Source organism: Triturus cristatus, chromosome 2_1, assembly GCF_964204655.1.
Source record: "Triturus cristatus chromosome 2_1, aTriCri1.1, whole genome shotgun sequence".
Lineage (NCBI taxonomy): Eukaryota > Metazoa > Chordata > Amphibia > Caudata > Salamandridae > Triturus > Triturus cristatus.
In genome coordinates, this window is record NC_140581.1 from 483,877,581 (window position 1) to 483,891,891 (window position 14,311).

At 38.6% G+C, this 14,311-nt stretch overlaps 1 protein-coding gene across 7 annotated transcripts in view; it reads right to left on the bottom strand.

The window, feature by feature from the left end:
- The window catches only part of ARHGEF28 (Rho guanine nucleotide exchange factor 28), a 1,067,585-nt gene that overhangs the window by 23,340 nt on the left and 1,029,934 nt on the right, over nt 1-14,311 (bottom strand). For all 7 annotated transcript variants that reach the window (XM_085632328.1, XM_085632327.1, XM_085632325.1 and 4 more), the window contains 2 exons: nt 11,705-12,190; nt 5,853-6,132 (listed from right to left, as the gene is read on the bottom strand). In XM_085632328.1, the coding sequence (XP_085488454.1) occupies nt 5,853-6,132; nt 11,705-12,190 (766 nt within the window). The remainder of the gene's footprint in view (nt 1-5,852; nt 6,133-11,704; nt 12,191-14,311) is intronic.

Consider the following 14,311-nt stretch of genomic DNA (forward strand, 5'->3'; position numbering starts at 1 on the left):
TTCCATTGTTACTGTGGAAAAGCCATCAGTAGACGACTCAGCCGACCCTGAGAACACTACTATTGCTCATGTGGAAAATACTTTAATAGGACATCTGGCTGAATCTGAAAGCCCATATATTATCCCACAGGGAAAGAAAATTACATTAATGACATGGAACGTAGCAGGAGTTCACAGTATGTTGGCTAATACAGAACGTCACGCCACTTTAAAAACATCCCAAATATTTTGCCTTCAAGAGACTTGGCATAAGGGGTTATTTCACATAGAGAGCTTTTCCTCTGGTATTACCCCAGCCATCCCATCCTCTAGTGGAAGAGCAAAACGGGGGGCTGGCGGTATTGATTTTTACATTAACAACACTTAGGCTAATGAAGTCGTACACCAGCTCTCCATATTACCAGATGTCGTACTTTCAACCGAAAAACGAGATGGGTTTTGTACTGATTGACTATTACAACAATGGGTTTGATTCCCCCAAGAGCCTGGTGGTTCATGCCCTACAGAAAGAGCTAGAAGCTTTTGTTGAAGGTATTACAGCCTCATATATTCGTATCTGGGCAAGGGATTTCAACATTATGCAGCAGCTTGTTTTCTTCTGGGAATTCCAAAACATAAGTCAGGGCCTCTATCAGACAACTTCATTGGCTTCTGGTCTGCCATCGGATCACCTTTAAAGCTCTCTGTTTAGCCTAAGGAACTCTTTATGGAAAAGCCCTGCTTTCTTTACAAAAATGTTTGAGCGGTATATTCCTGGCAGAACTTTACGCTCTGGCTCGGCCAATCTATTAAAAGTCACCGCCTTTAAGCATGCCACTTGGTGGGGGGGAAGCTTTTTCAGGCTTATATCCTGTCAGTGGAATCGTTTACCACTAACTTTGAAAACAGCACCCTCACTCATGATTTTCAGGAAAAATCTTAAAACCTGGTTATTTAATCAGTGATCGCTTGCACTTTGCACTCATCTGCTCCCTACTGTTCCATCCAGCGGCAAGACGCCTCCAGGTATTTGTGCGCTTTACAAATTATAAATCATAACATTACGGAATGTCAAACTGCGATAGATAAGGCCTGTGGGTACACAGACAAATTCGGAAATGGCCAATGTCCTTTTATGCATGATGTATGTGGGTAATCATTGAATGAACTAATTTATAAGTATGATTTAGAACTGATGGCACAGATTTAGAAAATGCTGTGTTACCGACTCATCGGGGGGCATTTTGCAATCATTGATCATATATTAATCTTTAAGCATGGTTTAACGATTTTTATTCATTTAGGGTTGTGCCCACCCATTTAAGTGATCACCAACCACTCTTCCTAGACCTCAACACTACGATTCAGCATAAGGAGGGGGAACAGTTAGCAAACCATCTTGAAAAGGAAGGTTATAATGGGATCAATCTAAGGTGGGCGGGTATAAATGAAACTGACATATTGGAAACAATCACCAAAGGTAATGAAGATGAATTTAATGCAAGTATGGAATGGAATTCTTGCCCACGCAAAAAAACCTATAGCCTTTTGTAAGCTCACAGCTGCTATTGTATACAACTTAAAAGTTAGATCTAAAGTAAAAAATGCTAATAAGATGGGTTGGTTTGGTCGCCAATTTACATATGTAAACCAAAAACTAAAAAACACCCTGCAAGTCTGCCCTAGATATAGGGAGGAAGTAAAAACATGTGGTTGGTCTATAAACATACACTAGAGAAAAGAAAATCCCATCTGCAGGAGAAGGAATGGGAAGACCTAGAGCAGGCTGCTAAACTGAGGGATTGTTCCCTGTTCTGGAAGACAATAATATCAGCCATTCCATAGGCACTCTACTGCCCCTGCGATTGTCACTCATGTGCAATCAGCTAACTGGCTAGCCAATTATGGTAGGATTTTAAATTCAGATAACATAGTTGTGGTCTCTACCTATGACGATATAATTTCTTTTGGTCTTTCCTTTTTAATCCCAAGATGGGTTGATGAATTTAGTCTAGCTCTATATAAAAGTGTAAATGGAAAGGCCCCCATCCCAGATGGGGTCCCCGCAGATGCCTACAAGTCACAATCTGCACTTTGGGGACCCATTATAACCCAAGTATGTACAGCAGTGACAAGGGCTATATACCAGCTATGTGGCGCGAAAGTATAATTGTAACAATTTTTAAAAAAGGGAATAGGGGGACGCAAAATGTTATAGATCAATTTCCCTCCTTGATTCCTCCGCCACGTTGTTGGACAGGATACTTCTAGAAAAACACAAGTCCTGGGAGGCAGACAATTAGGTCCTCACCAACTCACCAGTCAGTTTTAGGCGTGAACTTGGCACACTGGAGCAATGTATCAACTTAAGCCTGATCGTGAGTAAGTATACTATAGCAAAAAAGGGTCACCTATTTTTGTGCTTTGCGGACCTAAGCAGCACATTCGACCTGGTTAACCACACTAAGATATGGAGGGTATTGGCAGATTTGGGTGCCCCGCTAGATATAGTTTCTTTTGTATCACAGCTATATATTTATTTGACTGGTCATGTACGCTACGGTGCTAACGACAAGTGTACCCCAGGTTTTAGACTCACAAGAGGTATCCCCCAGGGGTGTGTCCTTTTCCCACTTGTGTTCTCACTGTATATTAACGGTGTGGACACACATTTAAAAAAAAACTGGCTGCTGAACCCCCTAAAATAGGAAAACGTGTAGCCCCAGTCCTCCAGTATGCCGATGAATTGGTCCTGCTATTGCTGATTGCAATTGGATTACAGTGTTTGGTCAAAGGTTTTACTATATTTATGGAGGACTGAGGTATGAGATTAAACGTAACTAAGACTTTTGTGATGGCTTGTGGAACAGGCAAAGTGAAGAAGAGAACTCACTTTGCTAACGGACAGAAACTAGTAGAGGTGGACAGCTTCACCTACCTGGGTCTTCATTTTTCCAATACAAGTACATGGAACCCCCATTTGAAAATTGCAACAATGAAATTCTCTAGAGCAACAGAGGCCATCTTTAGATTTACAGCCAAAATCGGAAGCAAAGCCATAAATGAAAGCCTACAGTTACATAAAACCAAATGTATTAGTAGTGTCAATTATTGGGCTGCTTTGTGGGGTCTGTTAAATTCACAAGTATTACAAATAATGGACAACAACTTTTTATGTGGACTTCTGGCAGTACTACGGTCTACCTCATCTTATATCGTGCACAACGAATAAGCAATACCCTTTATAGAAGACATTATCTACACTAGTGTACGTCTGATATGGCATGACATATGGGCTAAAACTGGAACAATATTTAGCAAAGAAATAATTGAGGTCTGTTTGGCTCTAGATGATAGAGATAAAATTCCCTGGTTTGCTCATGTGAAAAGCCTCCTAAACTCTACAGATGAAAATTTTTATTCTGGCTGACCCATGTAGTAGTTTATATTATAGTAAAAAGAATTAAAAATGACTCTTATTAGTCTAAGAGAGGACAACAAGAGGGAAACCAGTGAGAGTGCTAAACCATCTGTTAAGTGTAATCTTAGTTGCCACTTGTTTAGCGGTACCCAAAGTTAATTATCATCTGTAACTAGCATACAAGATAGGTTTTATCTTACTAGGCTTCGGTTATGCTCTTTGCTTTTCACAGAAGCGTTCCCACAAATGGGGGCGTGAACAAAGAATCTACCAAATTGTCCATGTTATGGCAAAATTGCTCAACCTACCCAGCACTTTTTTCTATTTTGCAAATGTTACCAGGATATTGAGAAACGATTTTTAAAACCATTATTTATTGCAAATAGATTGTTTTGTTTTAAGGATGCTTTTAACTTTTTACATAGTTTAAGTACGGTACGAATATGTTTTGCAGTCTCTACATATATCTCTTCCGCAATAAAGCAAAGGAAAACATATATTTATCTAGAAAATCTACTTTATGAGCCTGATTAAAAAACATATATTAATTTTGTATACTGTAATTATGATGACATATGACTTTAGCTAATGTAGACAAGCAGTTATGTGTATCAAATGTACACTATTTGCCACAATACCGAACCGATTTTATGGATGTGCTCCGAATTCTAACTCTAATGTTATTATTTGTAGACTTGCCTTGTGTTTTTTAAAATCTGCGTATCTTTTATGGATTTTATCCGAAGAAAGATTAATTGAAATTGAATTGAACTGCAAAAACTACCTGCTATGCTTACTTACAAATAACAACACATCTTTAAATTATTTGGTGTTGTACCTAAATGCTCAAACAGTGGGCTGCCATTGTATAAACATTTTTCTGAAGCTTATCTTGCTCCTATCTGTGATTTTTTTATTTTTCGGTGACTTTGTTACAAAGTTGAATTTTGCTCCTATCTATGTTGTATGGTAGAAGGAACTCCCCTGAAACTCAACCTGTAAACCTACTACCAATAAACAGTACCACTAAATACTATGTTACTACCTTTAGGCAATGGATATCTCAGCCACACATATTCTCCTCCCACTAAGAAGCATTTTCCAAAGAATTAAACAATCATTTGCAAAGGCACGGAAGCCCTTCTCTGTGCATCACCACTCCTATCATGAATAACATTTCTTCAGATGTTCTTCTTGAATCCAATTTCACTCAAGCTCTCTCCCTCTCACCATACTAGAGATTTTACAAACTATCTTCTCATCAACTTAAAAAACACATTCTTTTATATGCCTTGAAAAACACTTGGTTCAAAAGACCCGTCTACAGCATCGAATGACATCTTTTTCTGACAATGCAATGGCCATTCAATATGAAATGAGGTAGGGTCTGCTGACTCACTTTCAAAGAGAGGCAGGTATTTCCCCCGCAGTGGCGGATGTAGTGATTGTACAAGCCTGCAGTGGGGAGTGTTGGGAATCCATGGATCCCCCTACTCTCCTCTCAAGGGATGCTTCCCAGGGCGCACAGATTGTTACTGTTACCTCAAATGTGGTGCAGAGTCTATGCGCCCACGATGGCATGTTTGTCACTGCACCTGTATCTTTAATATAGCAAAGGGTTCCCTTACTAGTATCGAGCCATGCCCCATGTAAATGAGGGAGCACCCTTTTGTGATAATGCCGGCATAAGATGTAGAAGGGGCTGCACAGCCGCCTGCAGGCCCTTCTGTAACACCATAATCCCTCAAAGGTGCAAAAAGCCACTATGCTCTTGGGGATTATGTATAATAGGGGACCAAGTAATTATTATCTATTAATGTCTGCAAAAGTTGTTCCCACAACCCCTTTCTTTTGGTTAAAACACTAACCTGGCCAAGAGGGATAACTGCAATAGCCTTTTGCTTGGCCTTCAATACACATTCTTCCTTTGGATAAAATAATACACTTTGCTAAAAGAACCCTTCATATCGTCCTATGCATGCTCTTATATAACACAATCATTAAGCCAACATGTTATCAGCAAAAAACAAGGAAACATACAAACTACTCCTTTCAAATCTATAAATAAACTATCCCCCAACTATACATTTCAAATGCTAGCAAGATGTTTATTCTTGCAACCTTAATTTGGCAAACCTAAACTTTCTTGTCTCTCTACACCCCCTGATGATGCTTCATGACTATGCTCAGTCAAGTTAATTGGAATATACTTCAAAGTGACTCCCATATCCTTTCTTCCCGCTTCCTAAATAACCTTAATGACTCACTTAAATACTCTTGCAATCTGATGCTATTCCATTACTCTTCAAAACAAAAATGTAGAAAAGCTGTTTACCTTATTGTTAACTGTTTGGAAGTTATTTTTGTCTCTCAATAAACACTTATCATGGATCTAACATACAACATTCTTCCTCTTACCTCCCAAAATGAGCCAAATAGAATGGATAATTACCATTGTTACAAATGTCTTTCCCTTTGTTGAGATGGGATGGGTATTCTGTTTTTGTGCGATACAAGCTGCTTGAGCGCCACTGCTCGTTCGTGACACTCGAATAATGAGAATTGTTCACTACATCGTCAGAATGAGGAGCACTAGTCCTTGCCAAATCATCCGCAGAAAAAGGCTGTGGGTTTGAATTGCTCAGGCTGTTCACTGACATGTGTCCTAAGGCTTCATCAATGTAGAGTGATTCTTCATTACGTAAACTGTTATTCCTTGAATGGGACACAACCTGTGGGACACAAAAGAGAGAAAACAGAGTAAACTACAGATCGAATTCTCATTCTCAGTATTCATATCTAGCACCCAAAGTCAGTTCAGACGTTTTGCATAATATTCATATGTGTAAATTGAAGTTTCACTTAAATCCCAGTCATGCTCACTCCTACTAAGAGCAGGCACAGTCCACGTAACAACTGAGGGCAGTTGTGTCCGCGTATGAGTTCTCATGCAGAACAAGCAATGTAGCAGTATGACAAAACCTTCTATTTGATGTAATGGCATTGGAGGAGCATGCAAATGTCCCTTGGACTATTGCCCTCTCCCTATAATGCCAGCATCAACCAATCATAATGTGGAAGCTGCTAGTCTGGAACAGCTTCCACTTTGTGAATGATGATCACTTGCTTTGACAGGTCAGTATAACAGTATCAATTGTTGCAACCGAGATTGCACTTGCAAAACATTGATACATTTGATTGAAACTGGAAAGGATGAGGTGGGAGTCACATTCATAGCCCCTTCTCCTACTGATTCACAATTTGTTATAAATGGCTTTTTGCATATCAAATTTCTGTCTCGCAATGTGTCCTTTGTTCATTATGACTTGCCTCTTTGCAGTCTCAAAACCTATGATTTTATGAATAACAAGCTTTGCAACTGCAAAAAGTCTTAAAATATGAGGCCTCTGTATCCAATTAGAATTCCAGCTTATGATGATGGAGATTAGGAAACCTGGAAGTATATTCAGCATTCTATAGCAGACCTGTGACTTCATGTTTTCTTTATGGATTATGCTTGGTTGCAGGAGGTTGATCCACTGCCTTTTCTTTATATAGAAGAATTGAAGAGGTCAAATTGTAATTTTGGGGAGTTCAAAATACGGTAAGATTTATCTCTTTTCTAAGAGATTTCAACCGAATAATTAACCCCCAAAAGGCAAACAAACAGATACATTCAAAAGTATTAAGGAAGATATAATCCATATTAAATATAAAAAATTAATTGGTTTCTAATTGTTTGATAATTATTTCGTATGTTCTTCAGGAAATAAATCTTTTTTGCTGTATCAAAAGGAGTACATTTTCTTTTAAATCTGTAGTGATTTTTATTGACTAGCCTTGATGATGTCATTGGATCATGCTCCAGGACAAGTATGTAATTTCTATTGTAAAATATTCAGATGGGTAAATCTACAAAATATATTTTCCTTGAATATGCATCACTGCTCATGAGGATAATAATTCAGTTACTCTTTTGAGACTTCCTACATGAATATGTGATCCTTTAGCTTCACCTTGAAGAAAACGCTCACATATTATGTTTGCTCAAAACTTTTCACAACCGTATTAAGTAGATGGGGGAAGACTATCCATCAAATTAATATAAATAATGAAAACCAAGCTTGTTTTCGATAATATGATAATGTTACTGTCACTTTACTTTTTATAAATTATTCATCCTGAAGAAGACCACTGTCCCTCACAGAAATACCCATTTGAAAAATATGAGAAACTGTACTGTAAGGCATGCCACACACTCGAGAATTATACAGCATTTGTCCTGTGTGTCTGCATTTGAGAACATTGCAAAGTTTTTTTATCAGACTAATTGTGCATTAGTTATGTGTTTGCATTGTGCTGGGGTGTAAATATTTTGCTGAGAGTCAAATTAGGGTTCATGCTGTTAACTGTTTATTATGAATACACTACATATGTAAATTATGAGTGAATAAAAAAATTCTGTAAATAACCTGTTTGTAATATATATATATATATATATATATATATATATATATATATATATATATATATATATATATATATATTATTTATTTATTTAATTTGATGCTTTTACATGAAAATATAATTTTTTATTATGACAATATCTTCTTCTACTTGATTTCCTCATTAATAGTCACTACTTTTATAAACGATTCCAGCTTATTGTGACCTGACTGAAACGTTTGGGTGTAATTTATGTACTAATTGGTCATGTAGCAAAAAGTTCCTAGAATCTGCCTCCTAAATATTATTTAGGGAGGTCGCTATTTGGCATTCCCAGTGTTTGACTACAAACAGAGGGATGCATAAGACAGAAAAAACTATCCATGTGTTAGCTTGTTAGCTTTTCCTAACAAGAAACTTTTTTTGTAAAGCACCCTGTGTTGTTCACTCAAAAGAACATCTACGGCTTTAAAACAAAAGTTTCAGGCAGTGGTTCGCTGGGCTTCTCACATGGCTACCTGAGACAGATTTGGAAAAGGAAAGCTGTTCAACAGGGAAGCGGATGCTGTTCATCAGGGACACATTCCCCTTGGGGAATGAGTTGCCTCCACCTTTGAGCTGTCTTTACCTTATCAATGGGTTCCTCCCACAATTGCGTCCACAAATCATTGATATATCTCATTGTAAATCACAATTAAGAGGGCGCAGCCCTATCAGGCTCCCTTCTAATTGACATTTGAATGAGTTGCAAAACCCCTTTTGTGATTCAGAAAGGCTCTCCCAAATCACAAAAGAAACCTTTGAAAGAAACAATTAGTAGTCACAAACCCAGTGATTTTGCAAATTTCAAGGTTTGGTAGCACAACATTTGTTGAATTTAGGGCTAAGGTAAGGTTAGTTCACATTTAATCAGAAATAAGTTAATTTATTGTTAGGGTACATGTTAACATTAGGGTTACAGTTACAGTCAGGGATGGTGTGCTCAACATCCTGGTAGGTTGAAGCATTGGAATATAAGTAATAGTCAATGCAATATTTGAAATATTTCAAGGTTGATGAAGTAACAGTAGGTCGAAGTGATGGCAGAATGTTTTTTGTTGTTGTGAATTAAGGGTGGTTGAAGTAATCACATACATCCTTACTGAGTTATTTAGGCTTTTTTTAAGGAACTGTTTTGGTAGCCATTCTGATAGCCAAGGTGCTGCTTTTGGCTTCTGTCCGCTTACAAGCGACTAGTAAAATGCATCATTTTATTAACATACCACATTATGAAGCAGCTCTTAGGCAAGCTAGCTGTGTCTATTGACAACCAGTCCATGCATCTCCTATCCTCGAAACATTTAGCAGAAGGGCACATGTTGTGGGCTAATTACATTAAATAAATAAGATTTGGTTTGTAAATGTCTCTGTCAGATAAAAAATTTTCAAGTAACCTTTTTTAGCCCTTCTAGAAAATATCTCTCCTTTGAATTTGAATAGAAACTGAGAATGCAAATACATCTCTTTTAATGTGTTTCCTTCATACATCGATGGACACTGTGGGACATATTTACTAAAAGTTAACGCAATGCATGGCAGAAAGCAAAGTTGCAAAAAAAATAAACATATTTCTCCCCTTATGCAATGGTCAGGGTGGAGAACCATTTTGGCCCAATCCGAGTTTGACTGATTTCCGTAAATCTTGAATTGCGTCACATACAATAAGTGGATGCACAAGAACGCCCATGCTCCAACCATGGAACGCCTACCACTTTGATATGTAATGTAATGTAACGCAGAGTAATCTGTTGTGTTGCATTATTTTTCTTTACAAAGTCACACGACGTGGTGCAAATCGCTCCTCGCGGGGCTTGGTAAATCTTACATAAGCCTTGACGTTGCCTTGCATCACCTTGCACAATGCATGGAAAATGCAAAGGCTTAGTAAATCTGGGCCTGCATTTCCATCTTCCTGTTTCTAGAATGTAAATGTGATTGTTCCAGAAAAATGTCAGTCTCCAGTTCTAGTTCAACTCTGAAATGTTTGTCAACATGCCAGACGGTTATCAAAACTTCATTCAATTGTTGTTGTACTTAAATGTGGCTTCTTCAGCTCAGACCCCCTTAGTGTTTTGTGACCTGGGGTAAGTAAAAAAAATTAATTCATTTCTTGTCCCGAACCCTAAAAAGTTGTGATTTTTTTGCAGTAAGCAGAACATGTGCTTGTCAAAAACATACAGCTCGGTCTGGGGTCTATGACTCCATGAGGCTTAGTCAAGTCACACACAGTCTGTGAACAGGCCAAGTGTCCATCGGCTCCGCGACTCTAGGGAGGAGAGTGTCTGGTGCCGACAGTACAGATTTATATTTAAAAACTCTCCTTTCTCCGGCACCCGATAACCTCCGTTCCAAAGATGCATTGGACAGCAGGTGGTGAATAAGGAGGGGATACATTAGACTCAGGGTTGATGGAGAACAATGGGGGAAGAGGGGCCTGATGAGTGTCCCGAGTTTGGAGGTGGGGGTATGAGGATGGGGGTTTCCGCCAGGGGAAAGAGGAGGCACAGCAGAGAGTTATTATTAGGAGGATAAGACTCTCTTTTTTAAAAACATGACAATTGTTTAGAAACTTGGGTAAGAATCATGGGATTTTTACAAAGCTTACAAATAAATAATGTCCTGATTTGTTTGCGAATCACAGAATAGTCATATCTTGGGAAGTCTGTCAGATGTGTTCCTACAGACAGCCTGGAAGTTTCTTTTTGGCTAACATGTCTTTATTTTTATAATGAAACTAAACTGAAAATAGGCCTCTCTCAGGTTACCCTTTGCATGACACCGACCTGTCCCCTCCACATTTTATTTCCATTTTTTTAAATCAAAAGCTGTAGATGTAAGTAAGCCTCTCATGTTGTACATTCTACTCGATGATAACCTTGGAAATGGGAAACACCACTTTGCTCTTGGCATATAGTAACTTGCATAGGTGAAGGCCATTATTACCATAAAATGGCATAGGCACCAAATTATAACGAAATCCCCTAAAAATAACTCCTTTGAGGAAATGGGGTAGGTAGTATTATGAAAGCAAGTTTACCCGAAATGCTGAAAACCCTTGCTCGGTTTGTGCATGGGTGACAACAAATGATGCACCTAGACGTCCCATGAAAGTTCAAAAGTCTTGCTTTCTTTTTCTCACGGAGCATAGAAACCTACTAGCCTCCATGCCCATGAATACCATGCAGACCTTTTCTGGTACCTTACCATGCCGGTAAGTATTATTTTAAATGATATAACTATTATGTCATTTTAAAAAAATGAGGTGATTTAGGAATTATGGAGTGGGTAAGGGTTTAGGGTGGTAAGGGTTTTAAAGGATTTTATGCTTCAGTGGTGGGTAAAGGTTTTAAGGTTCTTTCGGGTTCAGGGATGGGTAAGGGTGTAACGGGTAGTAGGCGGCTTTTAGGGTTCAGAGATAGGCAGAGATAGTAAGGTTTCTTTTTAAGATTCAGGGGTGATTAAGGGTATGGAGCAGTAAGGGATTTTTACGGTTCAGGATTGGGCAAGTGTAAGAGGTAGTAAGGGTCAATTGTAAAAGGGTAACAGAGAGAGAGAATAAAAATATAGCTGGATACCAGTCAATAAAACTGTAAATGTGTGGTAAAACCCTGAGTGGTATTACACCAAGTTTTAAAGGTCAACATTTTTTAATGCCCGAGGGGAAAAGGCATGCATGGAATCAACTGATATTCAACTTTACACCTTTATTTACTATGGGCAGGGAGCATGGGTCAGTGGGATTACTTTCATAAGCTCAAAGCATGAAAATCAGGCGAGAAAGTGTGAAACATTCAGGTCAATAAAGGAGGTTCAACTTACCTCACTCATAGAAGGCAAGCCCATCACAGGTAAGCTACTGTGACGTGTGTGTTTTAAGTGCCGCATAAGTTTTTGTTGCACATGAACTTTTTCCTTCTCTTTCAACACCAGTCTCTGACCTTCCTTGAGTCGTTCAAGGTTTTGCTGATAGTCCTGAAGTTGAAGGCCAAGCTCCTCTTTTTTCTTCTGAAGAAGGTCTTCCTGGCTTTGGCATTCTTTCTCTCTTTCCTGAAGCTGCATCTCTTTCTGCTCCTGCTCCCGTAGTCTTTGCTCACACTCTCGATGCCAGCGTTGCTGCTCCTGGTGGAACTGATGCTGAAGTTTGTTTAAATTGACTGTTTCATCTCTGTTTTTCTCCAAGGTCCTGTACTTCTCCTTGTCTTGGAGCATGCTCCCTCTAGAAATGTGTCCTCGGGTCGTTCTCTCACGTTCATGGAACAGCACCTTGTGAAGTTCAATATGGCTGTCTTGAATGGTCACAGCCGCCTATAAACACAAATGTCATTGTTCATTCATTCCCTCATCAATATTACTACACAGTTTCACCGTCATGCAACCTGCCACGGAGATGGAAAAAAATCTATATTTTTTTCTTAAACTAATTGCTAAATCTTTCAAGAAAAATCAGCTAAATTAAACCATGGAATGTTGCAATCTGTTCCAAGCTGCCATATATTTGGCACCTACATAGCACATACCCAGCACCATAAGGCAGTAGAGTGTTGTCCTTAGTACAAATTTAGTGATTAAGCAATTAAGTAATTGTACAGAGCATTATATAAAATCGCTCAGAAGAACAAATAGCAATGAAATATTGGGGTGGACAGACAGTCAAATGAATTACTGTGCATAGACTCTCACAAGGCAATTGTAGGGTTATACACAAGTGACACTGTAGTGCAGTAGCAATGGACATTTGCAATGTACGAGTACACCCAGGTCTGCTGTCCCAGACAGAAATTACATTCCCCAGTATCACTGCTTAGAATGTCTGTGTGTACATAGAGTTCACTGTACAACAAACCAAAAAAGAATCCTTCACGCTTGTGATGGGATTCTATGTGCACATGCACCGCTACCCCACTAATCAGATTTCGGTATAGGTTTCAATATCCAACTCCAGGTTAGACTGCATCAAGCCCACGCCTTTAAGCACTTTAATGTATAGCACACTCTCTTAAAGCACTTCTGCTCTGACCTGGGATTTCAAAACTTAGAGTACCCATGCACCTGAAGATTATCCAAACAACTGAAGAGTGTAAAATGTTTTTTAATGTAAAGAATTCACAGGCTTTAAATTTTTCTCAATTGACTAACTTGTATTATATTTCAGTAGACTACATCTTGTGAAGAGAACTTTTCTTTACTTTCTTCTGGATGTTTGACCTCCTCAGGAAAATACAGTGCTCCTCATGGTCTATTTCACACCTGTATCTAGTAGAGGCATGCTGCATATGCCGATGTTTTCTTAATTATATATTTATGTTATTCCTGGTGAGAGATTAGCACAGCCAATGGTGACCAGTAGAAAAGGCGGTGTGAAGATTTGAATGGGATATTTGTAGGGAACTCCTAAAGAAATCATCATAGAAAAGTCATATAATCTTATAGGACAGTGCAGTAACACCCTATAAAAACATTGGATCATCACTGTTTGAGCTGTCCATAATAATAATGCTCTACAGGACATGTGCCTATACATACTTGATGGGAGCTTCCTATACAGGTTTTGCTATCAGAAATCTCAAACAACCACAGTATTACTCATTTGAGCTAGATGCTGGCATTCATGGTAGGTGACATTCATGCAATAGAGAAATTATCACATTTTGTGACTCCAGGACCCAATACTGGCTCCACCACAGTGCTGTGCATCCATTATTCAACCATCAGTAAACGTTATCATGTCTCATTATTGCGCGTTAATTCATATTTTCCCCAATCCTAAATCACGTGCATTTTCTATTTGAGGTTCGCTGGGCACAAAACATTTAAGTTCCGCAGGTTATGCTTGCAGACGCAACTTTAAAGGCCTTTTATGGACGTCGAATCCTTGAAGGTGATGTAGCACAAATTCAATTTTTCATTTGAAGGGGCGGAGCATAATCACGAGTAGTCCGCATCCACATATATTCTTTCCTTGTATTAAGATGAGACATTAGAATGTGAATTGTAATAATGTGAGTTGTGATGTATTTTAAGACACTTCAATGTAAGCGTGAAAAAATCAATGTAGCAAACATTAACGTACAGAATTCATGTATACCGCTGACAATTATTCATGTATTTATTGTGCTCATAGAACGTGTTAATTTAGATTTTATGCAGTAGTATTAAGTGAATGTGTTCATATTATATGCAATATCGTAAAGTCTATGTACCTTCCTTCTTATGTTAGTCGAATTATGTAGGCCAAAATGCATTTTCCCTGGAGCCTCTCGCATTGAATTAATAATTAAATTTCAAGTGCACGTTAAATACCATAGACGCAAGGTTCTAGAGCAGATCTAGAACATGAGACTCGGCTCCTTCCAAGGACAGGGTGGGTCTGTTTTTAATGTCGTTCAGGAGATGACAGTGCATGTGCAGGCAGTGCGCTGATTTTTA